Source organism: Oncorhynchus keta, chromosome 9 (assembly GCF_023373465.1).
Source record: "Oncorhynchus keta strain PuntledgeMale-10-30-2019 chromosome 9, Oket_V2, whole genome shotgun sequence".
Taxonomy (NCBI): domain Eukaryota; kingdom Metazoa; phylum Chordata; class Actinopteri; order Salmoniformes; family Salmonidae; genus Oncorhynchus; species Oncorhynchus keta.
This window is the reverse complement of record NC_068429.1, coordinates 9313645-9334439: the sequence shown is the minus strand read 5'-3', so window position 1 is coordinate 9334439 and position 20795 is coordinate 9313645. Positions and strand designations below refer to the sequence as shown.

Sequence of the window (20795 nt, the reverse complement as noted above, 5' to 3'; positions counted from 1 at the left end):
GTAACTGAAACGTACGCCCATACATATGAAATAGTGGTTAGTTATAGGGTGACTTTATTGGTCAGCACGCACTTATTTTGAAAATGGGTAGTAGACAGAAAGTCCACACACATTGACCTCATCTGGAGTGGATTTCCTTGATCAAAAGCAGATAGGTAAGACCTCGTAATGAAAACCCTTCTTGGTTTCTAGTCCGCTTTGCGAGAGCTCGAGGTTTGACACTGATGTGGAGACCCTGACGTGACCCTGCGCTTATTCAAGGTGAGAACTAGGAACGGTAGAACAGTGAACGTCTTACGACCAGGGCCACTATCGTTGAACCTGACAGATACTGCAGGTCCACGTGTGACAGTTATGTTGAGTTGCGGCTGAGTGCTTTTATATGTTCACATCTTTTCTGGATTTTTAAAAGATCTCAGAAGTCCAATCTGGCGAGCAGATAAAACGTCTTCGTCTACACACCATTGAGTTCTCTTGCCCGCTGTACATAAATCAGACATGGATCTGTCAATAAGCTGAGGCATGAGCTTTACCAATGGAGCCTTATAGCATGCAAGAGGCCGAACGCCAGTGTGGAAGCTATTACTTTCTGACATTGAGATGTACAAATTCAATGTAGGGTTGATGAACAGCATAGGTGTCAATGCCTTAGGATTACAGGATCATTTACAAATCACGAAGGTAGAAAATATGAAGTGGATAACAACCTACAGGTTGAGAATGTGTCACTGGGCATTTGTGAAGAACATGGTTTGTTGACACTGTTGCATCATGCTTAAAGCTAAGGTATGGCTGGTCAGTAAATTAATATAGATAGAGACATGAACTATCTCTACCTACAGTATATTAATTTACTGACCAGTTATACCAGACAAACATGTTCTACAAGGCCCATTATACCAGACAAACATGTTCTACAAGGCCCATTATACCAGACAAACATGTTCTACAAGGCCCATTATACCAGACTAACATGTTCTACAAGGCCCATTATTATTAGTAGTATCATTACTTAAATACACTGAAAAATATAACTTCAAAATGCATTTGTGTACTTGTAGATCTTTCATAGAATTAGGAATACTAGAATGGACATGAACTATGTTACGACAGTATAAAAGATCAGCCATTTTGGTAAAGAAGTTGGTCAACCATGGTCAGCCAGTGCTGTGATAAGATATTACAGTATGCAAAACAATGAACTTGAAGAGTATCTGCACAGTATATTTATTAGCTAGCTAGCCAACGAGTTTTAGTGGAAGGATTCCGTCACATTTTTCAAATGAACTTCCAATATGCCAACATTCCATACAAACAATGTAGTCAATACACAGCCATACACTGGCTTAAGTCTGTTGATGATAGGACTTAGACATTATTGTAAATGCAGGAAGTACTGATATTGAATCATATTGTATTTTAGAGGATATTTATACAGAACATTTATAGAAATCCTGTCTAAACTGTATTTATAATTATATGACACATTTTGGTTTGACAATATTTCTATTACACAATTTCTGCCATATCACATTCGTTACTTTTATTTCCCTGCATAACTGAAAGGAGGAAATGCATCACCGTACCAGGCAACCTGGCAGGAAGCTCTTAATGGTGCATCTGTAGAAGTTTGTGAGGGTCTTTTCTTCAACACAGTCTGTCTGTTTGGATGGACCATTTCAGCTTGTCAGTGATCTGTACTTCGATGAGCTTTTCACCCCCTCCACTATGGCCCCGTCGATGTGGATGGGGGCATGCTCTCTCTCTGCTGTCTCCTGAAGTCCATGATCGGCTCGTTTATTTTGTTGGTAATCGGTCCTACCACTGTTGTTTCGTCTGCAAACTTGATGATTAAGTTGGAGACGTGCATGGTCACACAGTCATGAGTAAACAGGGTGTACAGGAGGCGGCAGAGCACCACCGCGGTGGGTCCCCCGTGTTGAAGATCAGCATAGCGGAGGTGTTGTTTCCTACATTCACCACCTGGGGTCGGCTCATCAGGAAGTCCAGGACCCAGTTGCACAGGGTGGGGTTCAGACCCAGAGCCCAGAGCTTAGTGATGAGCTTGAGCTGTAGTCAATGAACAGCATTCTTACATAGGTATTCCTCTTGTCCAGATGGGATAGGGAAGTGTGCAGTGCGATGGCGATTGTGATTGCATCATCCGTGGATCTTAGGGCAGTATGCAAATTGTAGTGGGTCTAGGGTGTCAGGTAAGGTGGATGTGATATGATCCTTAACTAGCCTCTCAAAGCACTTCATGATGGCAGAAGTGAATGCTACGTAGCGATAGTATTTAGGTCAGTTACCTTCGTTTTCTTGGGTACAGGAACAATGGTGGACATCTTGTAGCAAGTGGGGACAACAGGGAGAGACCGAATGTGTTATTTTTACGGGAGAGTTATTTTTTCCTGTCCGGGCGATGTATGGAGAACCCCGCTGGCTGTATGGACGGGGACAGTATATCCAGAGAGAGCCATGATTCCATGAAACAAAGTATATTACAGTCCCTGATGTCTCTCTGGAAGGAGATCCTCGCCCTGAGCTCACCTACTTTAATGTCCAGGCACTGCACATTAGCAAGTAATATATTTTAAAATGGTGGATGCTATGCACGCTTCCTAAGTGGGATTAAAAGCACACTCCAAATTCCTCTTCTCTGTCGACGGCGTCTTGTAGCAACCCCTGGGATCAGTGGAATTGCCTTGGGGGGTACAAACAAAGGATCCAATTGTGGAAAGAGTCATTTCTGGTCGAAATGCTGGTGAGTGAACGCCAATCTAATATCCAAAAGTTATTTTCAGCAAGAAACATTCTGAGAAAATAATAATAGAAATAACCCCAATATATATATATATATATATATATATATATATATATATATATATATATATATATATATATACTGCAAAGTTGGCTATGAGCGAGCAACAGGGGAACCATTTCTGTCAGCACCATCTTGTCATCTTGTGGGCAACCAATCGCAGTGCACCAATGAATAGAAACTGTCGTTGAGGCCGACACTTCGGACAAACTCAAGTTAAAAACGCATGAAAGCCAGTGAGGGCTATGGCAAAAACTGTGCTAAAAATGGCTAAATCATTTTATAGTGCACCAGGAGTACTTGCTATTGTGATTCCTGAAATGCAGAGCCTGTTGATGGAGTATTTTTTGAATCCAAAATTATATTTTTGTTACATTGTTTGCTAGCTCAGCTGGTTAGCTAGCTCTCTCAGTCTCATTGACCACCAAACGTTGCTAACGCTAGCTAGCCACTCAATATAATTTGTTTTCTAAAAAAATGTTGTAAGCTAGCTAAGTGAGCAATGATTTGAATACAGATCCCATCTGCAGTCGACATCCGTAAACAAGTTTGAACGCACTGGTTAGTTCCAAAAGTGCTTATAGCTTTGACTGCATGTTTAGTGGATTCTGAGCCATTCACAGTTGTTAGCTACACTACATAAAACATTTTACCAGGTTCCTGTGATGCAATTGTAATGACAGTCCACCACAACATACCCAATAGTTTCCTGATTAGCAAGGAGTTGTCTGTGTTTAAATTTCATTGTGTATTAGAAACACGGTTTGAGATCATTGTGAGGGGATTCCGCTCTTGGTTGAATGGGCAATTTTGCAACAGTTTGCAAAAGTTTCCAAGAGGGGCGGGCCTTAGCAAAGGGTCAATTAGACTGGTTTGGAAATTTCCCTGGCCAAAATGGCTGCCATTATCACACCATTCTGGAACTTTGAGGATTTATTGATGACATAGCCTCAATGTTGGAGTAGGGCACTTCATGTAGTTCAACTAGTATTTTAACTACATTTTGCAGTAGCTTGGTGGTAGTTGAACTTAATTCAAATCTAGGTCATGTTTACTGTAGCCATGTAGTGGTGTAACTAACTACTGGAGGTTCACACAAGTTTCTTTGCAAAAAAATAATAAAATATGGGTGATTTAGGCAATAATTTCCTTTCTGTTTTGGCATCAGACCTGCCTTATTCTCACTTGAAACATAGTTGTTGTATTTACTAGGCGAAGTTACACATTCTGTTAACATCTGACTCCAGAGTGATCTCTTCTTGCAATTTGTAGTCTACAATATTTAAGATTTAGATTAGATGTGGTCAACATATTTTTCAAAGTAACTTTAGTTAAGTAAACTATATATTTCTTAAGGGTAGCTTTAATTTAGCGTAACTTCTTCCAGTGTGAAATAATTGGTAGAGTGGTAGACTGCATTTTTAGAGTAGCTTCCCCAACACTGCATAGCTGGGGGCGGCAGCGTAGCCTAGTGGTTAGAGCGTTGGACTAGTAACCGGTAGGTTGTGAGTTCAAACCCCCGAGCTGACAAGGTACAAATCTGTCGTTCTGCCCCTGAACAGGCAGTTAACCCACTGTTCCCAGGCCGTTATTGAAAATAAGAATGTGTTCTTAACTGACTTGCCTGGTTAAATAAAGGTAAAAAAATATATATATTTTTTAAATAGCCCCTAAAGCAATTTAATAGGATCCCTGTGGGATCTTCATAACAGGCAGTGCAGACCAATAATCCCTAAACCAATTTTAATCCAAAACGTAAACTTTTCTTTGCTTATTTTGGATATGGAGGTTAGCCTAAATCTTAAAAAGTATATTAAGTAAATCTTAATAACTTAAGCGTTCCGAAAGAGGAACATCTTCATCAATAATGTTTCTGCAGCACAAGATGGAGGTAGCCCACCTGGAATGACTCCACAATAGTTGCTGCTTGTCTGTTTGTCTGTCGTCTGCTTGTCTGTCTGTCTCTCCTCGGTGGTGGAGCGCTTCCTCCTGTACACGCGGTGGGCCTGTCCCGTGACGGCCAGCGTTTTATTGACGGGCTCGACGTAGAGGAAGTCTCCATTGAGTTGAATGAAGCCCATCTGCAAAAAAAAATGGACGAGACAGAACAGAGATCATGGCTTGCACTCAAACCGCATTTTTTTCCTGACCATCTGATGACAGCGCATCCATCTTAAACTTCCCCCACTGACAAAGGAGGGGAGATATTGTAGGAGAGCACAGCAGCATATCAATCTAGGCATCAAAAATACATTTACATTTTAGCAGACACCTATCCAGAGCAACTTACAGTAGTGAGTTCATACTGGCCCACCTTGGGAAACGAACCCACAACTGTGGAGTTACAACCACCCATCCTCTATCAACTGAGACACATGAGACGCACAATAAGTGCTGATTTGTGTCTGGGGGAAAAATGTCTTCAAACTGTAAAGTAGAGCCGTGAGGTATTCATTATGGTAAAGCCTCTTTCTCTCTCTCTCCCTAATTACATCTAAGAGAACACCTGAATCAAATCAAAATCAAATTTTATTTGTCACATACACATGGTTAGCAGATGTTAATGCGAGTGTAGCGAAATGTGTAGCTAGAATGCTTGTGCTTCTAGTTCCGACAATGCAGTAATAACCAACAAGTAATCTAGCTAACAATTCCTGGCTTAATTATGAATGAGAGATGAACGTACAGCAACAAATGCAGATGACATTTGAATGCAAAGACCTAAACGTTTCAGTCACTCATCACTTGAGCCTGCTGTGTTGTCGCTGTACTGACCATGTCATCAGCCTGATATACACTGACATTTCATAAGCAAGCTGACTGCCTGACGTCAGTTCGTGTCAAACTGCACTGTGTTTGTCCTTCTCAGTACGTTCACGGCGTCTCTCTCTCTGAGCAATAAGGAGCAGCATTCTCATTGGTAGGTGTGAACGCTAAGTCAGGTTTCCCACTTCCGTGCAGAGCTTGATGTGGTTGTGGCATTTCTCTGAACCTCCTGGCTAATATATAATATAATATATGCCATTTAGCGGACGCTTTTATCCAAAGCGACTTACATGTCATGTGTGCATACATTCTACGTATGGGTGGTCCCGGGAATCGAACCCACTACCCTGGCGTTACAAGCGCCATGCTCTACCAACTGAGCTACAGAAGGACCACCGCTACTTCAGTATCCCATACTAACACACTACACAGAACCACGGACCCCCAGAACCATGGAACCCCAGAACCATGGAACCCCAGATCCATGGAACCCCAGAACCATGGAACCCCAGAACCATGGAACCCCAGAACCATGGAACCCCAGAACCATGGAACCCCAGAACCCCAGAACCATGGAACCCCAGAACCCCAGAACCATGGAACCCCAGAACCCCAGAACCATGGAACCCCAGAACCATGGAACCCCAGAACCATGGAACCCCAGAACCATGGAACCCCAGAACCCCAGAACCATGGAACCCCAGAACCCCAGCCCTGAAGGCTTGGAGGCATGCCATGCGGCAGAGATGTCTACATGCCACGGAGGATTGCAGAAGTCTTGAAAAGAAAGGGCAACACTGCAAATATTGACTCTTTGCATCAACTTCATGTAATTGTCAATAAAAGCATTTGACACTTATGAAATTCTTGTAATTATACTTCAGTATCCCATACTAACATCTGACAAAAATATCTAAAGACACTGAAGCAGCAAACTTTGTGAAAATTAATATTTGTGTCATTCTCAAAACTGACTGTAGAATTTCCTACGTAGAATTTCCCACTACATAGAGCTTCCCACTACCTAGAGTTCTCTACTACCTCCCTACAACCTAGAGCTCCCCACTACTTAGAGTTCCCTACTACCTAGAGCTCCCCACTACCTAGAGCTCCCCCACTACCTAGAGCTCACAACTAACTAGTGCTCCCCACAACGTAGAGCTTCCCACTACCTCCCAACTACCTAGAGTTCCCCACTACCTCACCACTATCTAGAGCTCCCTACTACCTAGAGTTCCCCACTGCCTAGAGCTCCCCACTACCTCCCAACTACCTAGAGTTCCCCACTACCTCACCACTATCTAGAGCTCCCTACTACCTAGAGTTCCCCACTACCTCCCAACTACCTAGAGTTCCCCACTACCTCACCACTATCTAGAGCTCCCTACTACCTAGAGTTCCCCACTGCCTAGAGCTCCCCACTACCTCACCACTACCTAGAGCTCCCCACTACCTCTCCAATACTTAGAGCTCCCCACTACCTCCCCACTACCTAGAGCTCCCCACTATCTCCCCACTACCTAGAGCTCCCCACTACCTCCCCATTACCTAGAGCTCCCCACTACCTCTCCACTACCTAGAGCTCCCCACTACCTAGAGGACCCCACTACCTAGAGGACCCCACTACCTCTCCACTACCTAGAGCTCCCCACTACCTAGAGGACCCCACTACCTAGAGGACCCCACTACCTCTCCACTACCTCCTCACTACCTAGAGCTCCCTACTACCTAGAGCTCCCTACTACCTAGAACTCCGTACTACCTAGAGCTCTCCACTAATTAGAGCTCCCCACTACGTCTCCAATACTTAGAGCTCCCCACTACCTCCCCACTACCTAGAGCTCCCCACTATCTCCCCACTACCTAGAGTTCCCCACTACCTAGAGCTCCCCACTACCTCCCCACTACCTAGAGCTCCCCACTATCTCCCCACTACCTAGAACTCCCCACTACTTAGAACTCCCCACTACCTAGAGCTCCCCACTGCCTAGAGCTCCCCACTACCTAGAGCTCCCCACTAACTCCCCACTACCTAGAGCTCCCCACTACCTAGAGCTCCCCACTATCTCCCCACTACCTAGAACTCCCCACTACCTAGAACTCCCCACTACCTAGAACTCCCCACTACCTAGAGCTCCCTACTACCTAGAGGACCCCAATACCTGGAGTTCCCCAGTACCTCCCCACTACCTAGAGTTCCCCACTACCTAGAGCTCCCCACTACCTAGAGCTCCCCACTACCTCCCCACTACCTCCCTACTACCTAGAGCTCCCCACTACCTAGAGCTCCCCACTACCTAGAGGACCCCAATACCTGGAGTTCCCCACTACCTCCCCACTACCTAGAACACCCCATTACCTCCCCACTACCTAGAACTCCCCACTACCTAGAACTCCCCACTACCTAGAGCTCCCTACTACCTAGAGGACCCCAATACCTGGAGTTCCCCAGTACCTCCCCACTACCTAGAGTTCCCCACTACCTAGAGCTCCCCACTACCTAGAGCTCCCCACTACCTCCCCACTACCTCCCTACTACCTAGAGCTCCCCACTACCTAGAACTCCCCACTACCTAGAGCTCCCCACTACCTCCCTACTACCTAGAGCTCCCCACTACCTAGAGCTCCCCACTACCTAGAGCTCCCCACTACCTAGAACTCCCCACTACCTAGAGCTCCCCACTACCTCACCACTACCTAGAGCTCCCCACTACCTCCCCACTACCTAGAGCTCCCCACTACCTAGAGCTCCCCACTAGCTAGAACTCCCCAATACCTAGAGCTCCCCACTATCTCCCCAGTACCTCCCCAACACCCACAGCTCCCCAGCTCTCATTGCAAGCTCCATAACCTTAAATTGTCCATCTGCACCCATTCCCCTCGGCGCTATTCTCCAAACGTGGTGAAAAAATGACGAGGAACTCTCCAACAAACCCCCGGAGGGATTACCTGATGTTTGGAAAGAAGGAGGAGGGTCAGGAGGGGAGTGTTGCTGGAGGGGAGTGAAGGGAGAGGATAGGCCGATGGTGAAGGCATATTTGGTTTGGGTTCATTTAGGTTTGATGATTTGCGCAGACTAAACAAGCCACTGGTGTTGCATGATTAAAAGAAAGTGGGCTGATAGATGTGGGCAGAGATAGACCGAGGGCAAGGCATGACCACTTCAAGCCTTACTGACCCTAGTCTCAGAGATCCCAGACCTAGGGCAACAGCACTAGGTCTGGGAATCATGCCAGTCAGTGGTTTTAAGCTTGTAACTCTTAATGTCATGGCGCATGCAAACCACTAACTAGCAAAACACACTCATTGAAAATATCCTCTGCGAGCTTCATCTAGCGAGCTACCGAGAATGTTTACGGCAGGACATGAAGGGATCGGTCTCTAACGTAGTTCCACCTCTTCTTCTCTATTCCAACTGACGAAGATACAGGTACTTCAACAGGTACTTGTACAGACATGTATGCTGGAACTTTGGTACATTGTGGGAGGCAACGCGTCTGCGTCTGTGAGACTACACTGACCCCTCAACAACAGGTCTGAGTCTGTGAGACTACACTGACCCCTCAACAACAGGTCTGCGTCTGTGAGACTACACTGACCCCTCAACAACAGGTCTGAGTCTGTGAGACTACACTGACCCCTCAACAACAGGTCTGAGTCTGTGAGACTACACTGACTCCTCAACAACAGGTCTGAGTCTGTGAGACTACACTGACCCCTCAACAACAGGTCTGAGTCTGTGAGACTACACTGACCCCTCAACAACAGGTCTGAGTCTGTGAGACTACACTGACCCCTCAACAACAGGTCTGAGTCTGTGAGACTACACTGACCCCTCAACAACAGGTCTGAGTCTGTGAGACTACACTGGCCCCTCAACAACAGGTCTGAGTCTGTGAGACTACACTGACTCCTCAACAACAGGTCTGAGTCTGTGAGACTACACTGACTCCTCAACAACAGGTCTGAGTCTGTGAGACTACACTGACCCCTCAACAACAGGTCTGAGTCTGTGAGACTACACTGACCCCTCAACAACAGGTCTGAGTCTGTGAGACTACACTGACCCCTCAACAACAGGTCTGAGTCTGTGAGACTACACTGACTCCTCAACAACAGGTCTGAGTCTGTGAGACTACACTGACTCCTCAACAACAGGTCTGAGTCTGTGAGACTACACTGACCCCTCAACAGTCTGTGACAGGTCTGAGTCTGTGAGACTACACTGACCCCTCAACAACAGGTCTGAGTCTGTGAGACTACACTGACTCCTCAACAACAGGTCTGAGTCTGTGAGACTACACTGACCCCTCAACAACAGGTCTGAGTCTGTGAGACTACACTGACCCCTCAACAACAGGTCTGAGTCTGTGAGACTACACTGACCCCTCAACAACAGGTCTGAGTCTGTGAGACTACACTGACCCCTCAACAACAGGTCTGAGTCTGTGAGACTACACTGACCCCTCAACAACAGGTCTGAGTCTGTGAGACTACACTGACCCCTCAACAACAGGTCTGAGTCTGTGAGACTACACTGACCCCTCAACAACAGGTCTGAGTCTGTGAGACTACACTGACCCCTCAACAACAGGTCTGAGTCTGTGAGACTACACTGACCCCTCAACAACAGGTCTGAGTCTGTGAGACTACACTGACCCCTCAACAACAGGTCTGAGGCTGTGAGACTACACTGACTCCTCAACACCAGAACAACAGGTCTGAGTCTGTGAGACTACACTGACTCCTCAACAACAGGTCTGAGTCTGTGAGACTACACTGACTCCTCAACAACAGGTCTGAGTCTGTGAGACTACACTGACCCCTCAACAACAGGTCTGAGTCTGTGAGACTACACTGACCCCTCAACAACAGGTCTGAGTCTGTGAGACTACACTGACCCCTCAACAACAGGTCTGAGTCTGTGAGACTACACTGACCCCTCAACAACAGGTCTGAGTCTGTGAGACTACACTGACCCCTCAACAACAGGTCTGAGTCTGTGAGACTACACTGACCCCTCAACAACAGGTCTGAGTCTGTGAGACTACACTGACCCCTCAACAACAGGTCTGAGTCTGTGAGACTACACTGACCCCTCAACAACAGGTCTGAGTCTGTGAGACTACACTGACCCCTCAACAACAGGTCTGAGTCTGTGAGACTACACTGGCCCCTCAACAACAGGTCTGAGTCTGTGAGACTACACTGACCCCTCAACAACAGGTCTGAGGACGGTTCACTGACTCCTCAACAACAGGTCTGAGTCTGTGAGACTACACTGACCCCTCAACAACAGGTCTGAGTCTGTGAGACTACACTGACCCCTCAACAACAGGTCTGAGTCTGTGAGACTACACTGACCCCTCAACAACAGGTCTGAGTCTGTGAGACTACACTGACCCCTCAACAACAGGTCTGAGTCTGTGAGACTACACTGACCCCTCAACAACAGGTCTGAGTCTGTGAGACTACACTGACCCCTCAACAACAGGTCTGAGTCTGTGAGACTACACTGACCCCTCAACAACAGGTCTGAGTCTGTGAGACTACACTGACCCTCAACAACAGGTCTGAGTCTGTGAGACTACACTGACCCCTCAACAACAGGTCTGAGTCTGTGAGACTACACTGACCCCTCAACAACAGGTCTGAGTCTGTGAGACTACACTGACCCCTCAACAACAGGTCTGAGTCTGTGAGACTACACTGACTCCTCAACAACAGGTCTGAGTCTGTGAGACTACACTGACCCCTCAACAACAGGTCTGAGTCTGTGAGACTACACTGACCCCTCACCCCTCAACAACAGGTCTGAGTCTGTGAGACTACACTGACTCCTCAACAACAGGTCTGAGTCTGTGAGACTACACTGACCCCTCAACAACAGGTCTGAGTCTGTGAGACTACACTGACTCCTCAACAACAGGTCTGAGTCTGTGAGACTACACTGACCCCTCAACAACAGGTCTGAGTCTGTGAGACTACACTGACCCCTCAACAACAGGTCTGAGTCTGTGAGACTACACTGACCCCTCAACAACAGGTCTGAGTCTGTGAGACTACACTGACCCCTCAACAACAGGTCTGAGTCTGTGAGACTACACTGACCCCAACAGACAGGTCTGAGTCTGTGAGACTACACTGACCCCTCAACAACAGGTCTGAGTCTGTGAGACTACACTGACTCCTCAACAACAGGTCTGAGTCTGTGAGACTACACTGACCCCTCAACAACAGGTCTGAGTCTGTGAGACTACACTGACCCCTCAACAACAGGTCTGAGTCTGTGAGACTTACACTGACCCCTCAACAACAGGTCTGAGTCTGTGAGACTACACTGACCCCTCAACAACAGGTCTGAGTCTGTGAGACTACACTGACCCCTCAACAACAGGTCTGAGTCTGTGAGACTACACTGACCCCTCAACAACAGGTCTGAGTCTGTGAGACTACACTGACCCCTCAACAACAGGTCTGAGTCTGTGAGACTACACTGACCCCTCAACAACAGGTCTGAGTCTGTGAGACTACACTGACTCCTCAACAACAGGTCTGAGTCTGTGAGACTACACTGACCCCTCAACAACAGGTCTGAGTCTGTGAGACTACACTGACTCCTCAACAACAGGTCTGAGTCTGTGAGACTACACTGACCCCTCAACAACAGGTCTGAGTCTGTGAGACTACACTGACTCCTCAACAACAGGTCTGAGTCTGTGAGACTACACTGACCCCTCAACAACAGGTCTGAGTCTGTGAGACTACACTGACCCCTCAACAACAGGTCTGAGTCTGTGAGACTACACTGACCCCTCAACAACAGGTCTGAGTCTGTGAGACTACACTGACCCCTCAACAACAGGTCTGAGTCTGTGAGACTACACTGACTCCTCAACAACAGGTCTGAGTCTGTGAGACTACACTGACCCCTCAACAACAGGTCTGAGTCTGTGAGACTACACTGACCCCTCAACAACAGGTCTGAGTCTGTGAGACTACACTGACCCCTCAACAACAGGTCTGAGTCTGTGAGACTACACTGACCCCTCAACAACAGGTCTGAGTCTGTGAGACTACACTGACCCCTCAACAACAGGTCTGAGTCTGTGAGACTACACTGACCCCTCAACAACAGGTCTGAGTCTGTGAGACTACACTGACCCCTCAACAACAGGTCTGAGTCTGTGAGACTACACTGACCCCTCAACAACAGGTCTGAGTCTGTGAGACTACACTGACCCCTCAACAAGTCAGGTCTGAGTCTGTGAGACTACACTGACCCCTCAACAACAGGTCTGAGTCTGTGAGACTACACTGACCCCTCAACAACAGGTCTGAGTCTGTGAGACTACACTGACCCCTCAACAACAGGTCTGAGTCTGTGAGACTACACTGACCCCTCAACAACAGGTCTGAGTCTGTGAGACTACACTGACCCCTCAACAACAGGTCTGAGTCTGTGAGACTACACTGACCCCTCAACAACAGGTCTGAGTCTGTGAGACTACACTGACCCCTCAACAACAGGTCTGAGTCTGTGAGACTACACTGACCCCTCAACAACAGGTCTGAGTCTGTGAGACTCTGACTGTGAGACTGACCCCTCAACAACAGGTCTGAGTCTGTGAGACTACACTGACCCCTCAACAACAGGTCTGAGTCTGTGAGACTACACTGACCCCTCAACAACAGGTCTGAGTCTGTGAGACTACACTGACCCCTCAACAACAGGTCTGAGTCTGTGAGACTACACTGACCCTCAACAACAGGTCTGAGTCTGTGAGACTACACTGACCCCTCAACAACAGGTCTGAGTCTGTGAGACTACACTGACCCCTCAACAACAGGTCTGAGTCTGTGAGACTCACACTGACCCCTCAACAACAGGTCTGAGTCTGTGAGACTACACTGACCCCTCAACAACAGGTCTGAGTCTGTGAGACTACACTGACCCCTCAACAACAGGTCTGAGTCTGTGAGACTACACTGACCCCTCAACAACAGGTCTGAGTCTGTGAGACTACACTGACCCCTCAACAACAGGTCTGAGTCTGTGAGACTACACTGACCCCCCCTCAACAACAGGTCTGAGTCTGTGAGACTACACTGACCCCTCAACAACAGGTCTGAGTCTGTGAGACTACACTGACCCCTCAACAACAGGTCTGAGTCTGTGAGACTACACTGACCCCTCAACAACAGGTCTGAGTCTGTGAGACTACACTGACCCCTCAACAACAGGTCTGAGTCTGTGAGACTACACTGACTCCTCAACAACAGGTCTGAGTCTGTGAGACTACACTGACCCCTCAACAACAGGTCTGAGTCTGTGAGACTACACTGACCCCTCAACAACAGGTCTGAGTCTGTGAGACTACACTGACCCCTCAACAACAGGTCTGAGTCTGTGAGACTACACTGACCCCTCAACAACAGGTCTGAGTCTGTGAGACTACACTGACCCCTCAACAACAGGTCTGAGTCTGTGAGACTACACTGACCCCTCAACAACAGGTCTGAGTCTGTGAGACTACACTGACCCCTCAACAACAGGTCTGAGTCTGTGAGACTACACTGACCCCTCAACAACAGGTCTGAGTCTGTGAGACTACACTGACTCCTCAACAACAGAACAACAGGTCTGAGTCTGTGAGACTACACTGACTCCTCAACAACAGAACAACAGGTCTGAGTCTGTGAGACTACACTGACTCCTCAACAACAGAACAACAGGTCTGAGTCTGTGAGACTACACTGACCCCTCAACAACAGAACAACAGGTCTGAGGACGGTTCACTGACCTTATGTTGACCACCTTTCATTTTCAGAAGGACTTTTCACATCATCAAGGCATCAGTGTGGAGTTCAGCAAGAAACTAGCAGAACAACAACATGGCTGAGTTTTACTTCTGCACTAGAGTTAAGTCTTTGGGTCATTCTTTTATCAACCAATTTCTCCTTCTCACTCCAGTTATCAAATCAAATCAAATGTATTTATATAGCCCTTCGTACATCAGCTGATATCTCAAAGTGCTCTACCGAAACCCAGCCTAAAACCCCAAAACAGCAAGCAATGCAGGTGTAAAAGCACGGTGGCTAGGAAAAACTCCTTAGAAAGGCCAAAACCTAGGAAGAAACCTAGAGAGGAACCAGGCTATGTGGGGTGGCCAGTCCTCTTCTGGCTGTGCCGGGTGGAGATTATAACAGAACATGGCCAAGATGTTCAAATGTTCATAAATGACCAGCATGGTCAAATAATAATAAGGCAGTTATCCCTCCTCGCAGTTCTGACATGGCTACTGTTGCAGTGTTATGGCTATGTAATTATACCAATTACAAGGGCTTAGGGTCGAGGTCGATCCGTATACGGCCTGTCAATCACCCCGCCAACTCCATCCTTTTGTGCAATTTGAGCCATGGCCAACTCTGCTATTGTCAATCAAACATTATTGGAACATAATTTTGCCGAATGGACATACAGGACACAACATGTCAAATCCTGTTGCTCGTTACATTTCAGCAGTTTTGGTCGACTTTCTGAATGATTCAGTAGAAGTTGTAGACACTATGAAACTAAATGTATCAGTGCTGAGAGAGAGAGAGAGAGAGAGAGAGAGAGAGAGAGAGAGAGAGAGAGAGAGAGACTTTCTGAATGATTCAGTATTTTAAAAAGAGACTCGTTTTCCAAATATGCAGAACTATGGAGTGAAGTCAACCTTGCCATGCCATTGAAATGTTAGGTAAATGCTAATCTCCACACAATACACAGCCATACACCAGAATGCATAGAAGTTGTAGACACTATGAAACTAAATGTATCAGTGCAGAGAGAGAGAGAGAGAGAGAGAGAGAGAGAGAGAGAGAGAGAGAGAGAGAGAGAGGTTGATTAAATGTCAACTTATGTAACGTTTGTCACATTCTAAAATTAGCCTCGAAATTCTGTCACCTTTGGTGAGTCTGCTGAGGTCAACAATGTTATAGATTCCTAATGCTGCCTCTACTGTGGTGTGAGCATCAGAACCTTAGACCATCACTTCAAACAGTACTCGGTTTATCTTAGGTCAGAGGTCTGGCTGTGGTATATTTCTCAGTGATACATTGTTGTGTGGACTGATCCAATGGTGTAGAATGGCATATACTGTACACTGGTTCTACAAAATGACTAGACACAGATACTGGTATATTTAGACGATAACAAAACCAATATTGCAAAACCACACAACTGGTTTCGTCGCCATCGTAAAAGTTAATTCACATGAACTGCAATATTTCATTAATTGAGAACTTGTTGTCGCATGGACAAACAAGGAAGAAAACAATGAAGGGAAAAGCAATACCGTGCCTTTGCCAAGCTCATTGCATGTTTCAATGTGTGTGAGGCGAAGTTTCGGGTTAACAAGACAGAGCCCGGGACTGTGGTCCAAACTGTTGAGACTGAGTCCAAGCCTCTCTAACCACAGGAGCTCACCCTTAAAACCTCAGGGGGCTGCTAATGATTCTGTGCTGTGGCTCACGGAGAAGTTCATGTTGTCTGCCCTGAGACGGCACAAAGCAGGGTGGGCCAAAAAGGCAGTGGACCTTGGAGAGTTTACCTCCCACACCTTCAAAAGATACACCTAAGGCTAAGGCGGTATGCATGGAGTTACACACATATAAACACAAATACACCACACATACTGACAGAGACACAGAGGAGCTACAGTACCTTCCCACTTTAGACATACTTCAACATCCCCATTGAACTGTCACAATGGGTAGAGAACCTTTAACATTCCTATCAAGCTGTCACAATGGGTACGGAACCTTCAACATCCCTATTAAACTGTCACAATGGGTAGAGAACCTTTAACATTCCTATCAAGCTGTCACAATGGGTACGGAACCTTCAACATCCCTATTAAACTGTCACACTGGGTAGAGAGCCTTCAACATCTCTATTAAACTGTCACAATGGGTAGAGAACCTTCAACATCCCTATTAAACTGTCACACTGGGTAGAGAACCTTCAACATCCCTATCAAACTGTCACAATGGGTAGAGAACCTTTAACATTCCTATTAAACTGTCACAATGGGTAGAGAGCCTTCAACATCCCTATTAAACTGTCACAATGGGTACGGAACCTTCAACATCCCTATTAAACTGTCACACTGGGTAGAGAACCTTTAACATCCCTATCAAACTGTCACAATGGGTAGAGAACCTTTAACATTCCTATTAAACTGTCACACTGGGTAGAGAGCCTTCAACATCTCTATTAAACTGTCACAATGGGTAGAGAACCTTTACCATTCCTATTAAACTGTCACACTGGGTAGGGAACCTTCAACATCCCTATTAAACTGTCACAATGGGTAGAGAACCTTCAACATCCCTATTAAACTGTCACAATGGGTAGAGAACCTTCAACATCCCTATTAAACTGTCACAATGGGTAGAGAACCTTCAACATCCCTATTAAACTGTCACAATGGGTAGAGAACCTTTAACATTCCTATTAAACTGTCACAATGGGTACGGAACCTTCAACATCCCTATTAAACTGTCACAATGGGTAGAGAACCTTCAACATCCCTATTAAACTGTCACAATGGGTAGAGAACCTTCAACATCCCTATTAAACTGTCACAATGGGTAGAGAACCTTCAACATCCCTATTAAACTGTCACAATGGGTAGAGAACCTTTAACATTCCTATTAAACTGTCACAATGGGTAGAGAACCTTCAACATCCCTATCAAACTGTCACAATGGGTAGAGAACCTTCAACATCCCTATTAAACTGTCACAATGGGTAGAGAACCTTTAACATTCCTATTAAACTGTCACAATGGGTAGAGAACCTTCAACATCCCTATTAAACTGTCACAATGGGTAGAGAACCTTCAACATCCCTATTAAACTGTCACAATGGGTAGAGAACCTTTAACATTCCTATTAAACTGTCACAATGGGTAGAGAACCTTCAACATCCCTATCAAACTGTCACAATGGGTAGAGAACCTTCAACATCCCTATTAAACTGTCACACTGGGTAGGGAACCTTCAACATCCCTATTAAACTGTCACACTGGGTAGAGAACCTTCAACATCCCTATTAAACTGTCACAATGGGTAGAGAACCTTCAACATCCCTATTAAACTGTCACAATGGGTAGAGAACCTTCAACATCCCTATTAAACTGTCACAATGGGTAGAGAACCTTCAACATCCCTATTAAACTGTCACAATGGGTAGAGAACCTTCAACATCCCTATTAAACTGTCACAATGGGTAGAGAACCTTCAACATCCCTATTAAACTGTCACAATGGGTAGAGAACCTTCAACATCCCTATTAAACTGTCACAATGGGTAGAGAACCTTCAACATCCCTATTAAACTGTCACAATGGGTACGGAACCTTCAACATCCCTATTAAACTGTCACACTGGGTACGGAACCTTCAACATCCCTATTAAACTGTCACACTGGGTAGAGAACCTTCAACATCCATATTAAACTGTCACAATGGGTAGAGAACCTTCAACATCCCTATTAAACGGTCACAATGGGTAGAGAACCTTTAACATTCCTATTAAACTGTCACAATGGGTAGAGAGCCTTCAACATCTCTATTAAACTGTCACAATGGGTAGAGAACCTTCAACATCCCTATTAAACTGTCACAATGGGTAGGGAACCTTCAACATCCCTATTAAACTGTCACACTGGGTACGGAACCTTCAACATCCCTATTAAACTGTCACACTGGGTAGAGAACCTTCAACATCCCTATTAAACTGTCACAATGGGTAGGGAACCTTCAACATCCCTATTAAACTGTCACACTGGGTAGAGAACCTTCAACATCCCTATTAAACTGTCACAATGGGTAGGGAACCTTCAACATCCCTATTAAACTGTCACAATGGGTAGAGAACCTTCAAAATTCCTATCAAGTCACAATGGGTAGATTGTTTGTTTGAGTTCAATGGCCCTTGTCCTACTCATACCTCCAACTCTGAATGTATGAATCGTCTGAACGGATGTCTAGACAGTAGCCTACTAAAACAGTGTATTTGGATTGCAAAAATGAAATGTACCCTATTGTTGTTGTTTAATAGTATGCAAACTCAGAAGTATGATGTTGGAAATGTCAGGTGTTACAGGCTATTCCATTCTCATGCAAGAGCAACAAATACACAAATACACAACAAATAGCACTTAGGCCTATCAATAAACATAACAAATATGCCAATCATGCTATTGACTTGAATATGATATATTTACCAGTCCTGCGCAGGTGCTGAATGAGGCAATGGATCCTGCGTAATTAAGAACAGTTCCGCTGTAATAGCATCCTCTCTCTTCTGTGTTGGCAGCGGACGAAACTGGCATACTGCTCCGAGATGCCTTTTGTGCTTTCTGTCTCCTCTCCACCATGAATTTCTGGGACAGAAATCGAGTGTCTCTCTTCAGGATGAGGTGCAGGTCCCTGCCAAAAGCAGGAATTCTGAGTCTCAGCCCTGTGGAAGCAGCCGTTTGCGGTCCTTGAGGTTCCCAATGGTATAGCTCTGGAGATTCGTACTCTTCCCAGTTTAAAATGGAACGAACCTCCCGAGAGCTGCTCCCGGCGCTGGCGTCAGTCTCTCGGCTAGTTGGTTTATCCGGAGCTCCGGCGCTGGCGTCAGTCTCTCGGCTATTTGGTTTATCAGGAGCCGGTGGACCTGTATCTGGAAAAACCTCCGGGAAAATAATTTCGGACTCGGATTCCTGGAAGGGGTGTGGATCTGGAGAGTAAAAATAGGAAACGAGAGAAAGAAGACAGCAAATACCATAGGATTAGTCGTTATAGTCTTTTTCAGAAAGGTCAACTGGAGCAAAGAAAATGTAGCCCATGGATGAGCCTGTCTGCTCCAATAAAATGACTGAGTGATGTCTCACCTGCGCATCACTATATTAGCTAACTCAGCGAATTATAACAGTGAGAAACATCGAGAATTGTTACCATGCCTTGTGAGTACCTGATGAACTAAATCAACGTTTAAACTGCATATTGAAGGTGTTTCACATATACCTGCAATGGCAAATGCTCCAAGAAAACATAACTGGTGGAGGAGACTGAAGATGCGCTTTAGATGCATATTCAGTTATTGTTCAATTAACCTTTACAGAGTCGTTAAACAAAGTTGCTCTCCACGCACATTAGTCAAATTCTGTGTTGTCTATGCGCTGCCTGATACTTTTCCCCCATCTCCCGGTAAATGCGCCTCTCTCCTCTCTCACATGAACGTGTTTCCAAATGAATGACTCCGTATCCTGCACTGTAAAAATCAAAAAGTCAGCATAGGAGAGAGAGAGAGAGATTTGTATAGAAGTGTATTTTGATGTATGGACAGCGCGCACTGAGCGGTAGAGAGCACACTCGAGCAGTCAATACCGCAAGCTCTAAATAGCCTACTCAACTGCACTAAGACCAGAGAAGAATATAGCTACACGTGTTGAGTTGCTTCCTTAATTTGTTGGGGAGGAGGTGTGCAAAAGAAAATACAACATGCAGGCTTCTTTTTACAGATTTAATTGGAGCATAATAAACTACTGTCTGTCTACTGTAGCTATCTATATATTGGAGTTATTTTTGCTCAAATTGAATGAAAATGTCATGTCAAAATGTTGTCACTTCGTTTTCAGTTGTTTGAGATTTCATTTAGCTTCTCACTGAACAAATGCTGGTTCTTTCCATTTAATTTCTTGGACACCTGTATATCTTTTGGATCATGCAATAAAGGGTAATTGCCAAGGTCTGCTGTGTTTGATTTTTACCATAGTCAAAACATATTTTCCAATGAACGATTTCCTATGTTGTTTTCCTCATAGAATAGGTGTAATAAAAAGAGCTGTATAATTGTGTAAAAACAGCAGCCTGCTGGGTTGCAGTGATTATTTTTGTATTCATTCATCATCATCAGTTGATCCCATGCTCCTAACCCTTCACAACGTGTAAGTTTGTGTATAGGAGAACCCTTTTTCAGCAATGACTCTGGGGTTTCATAGAGTTTTTTTTTCTCCATTATTCTCTAGATGATAGGCTTATCAAAAGCGTCAGCAAGACCACTGATATCCTTTCTATGTGATCCTACAGTATCCCAGATGATCGATTACGTACACGGTAGGGCATGCACTAACACCCTGGACAGAGCTAGCATGCACTAACACCCTG

General features: G+C 45.5%; 1 protein-coding gene across 2 annotated transcripts in view; it reads right to left on the bottom strand.

The window, feature by feature from the left end:
* The window catches only part of LOC118375301 (A disintegrin and metalloproteinase with thrombospondin motifs 19-like), a 144179-nt gene extending 124149 nt beyond the window's left edge, over window positions 1–20030 (bottom strand). For both annotated transcript variants that reach the window (XM_052525097.1, XM_052525098.1), the window contains exons 1-3: window positions 19653–20030; window positions 18866–19365; window positions 4725–4905 (exon numbers count right to left, since the gene is read on the bottom strand). In XM_052525097.1, coding sequence (XP_052381057.1) covers window positions 4725–4905; window positions 18866–19365; window positions 19653–19719 — 748 coding nt within the window. In that variant the 5' untranslated portion in view covers window positions 19720–20030. The remainder of the gene's footprint in view (window positions 1–4724; window positions 4906–18865; window positions 19366–19652) is intronic.
* Between the last annotated feature and the right edge of the window lie 765 nt (window positions 20031–20795).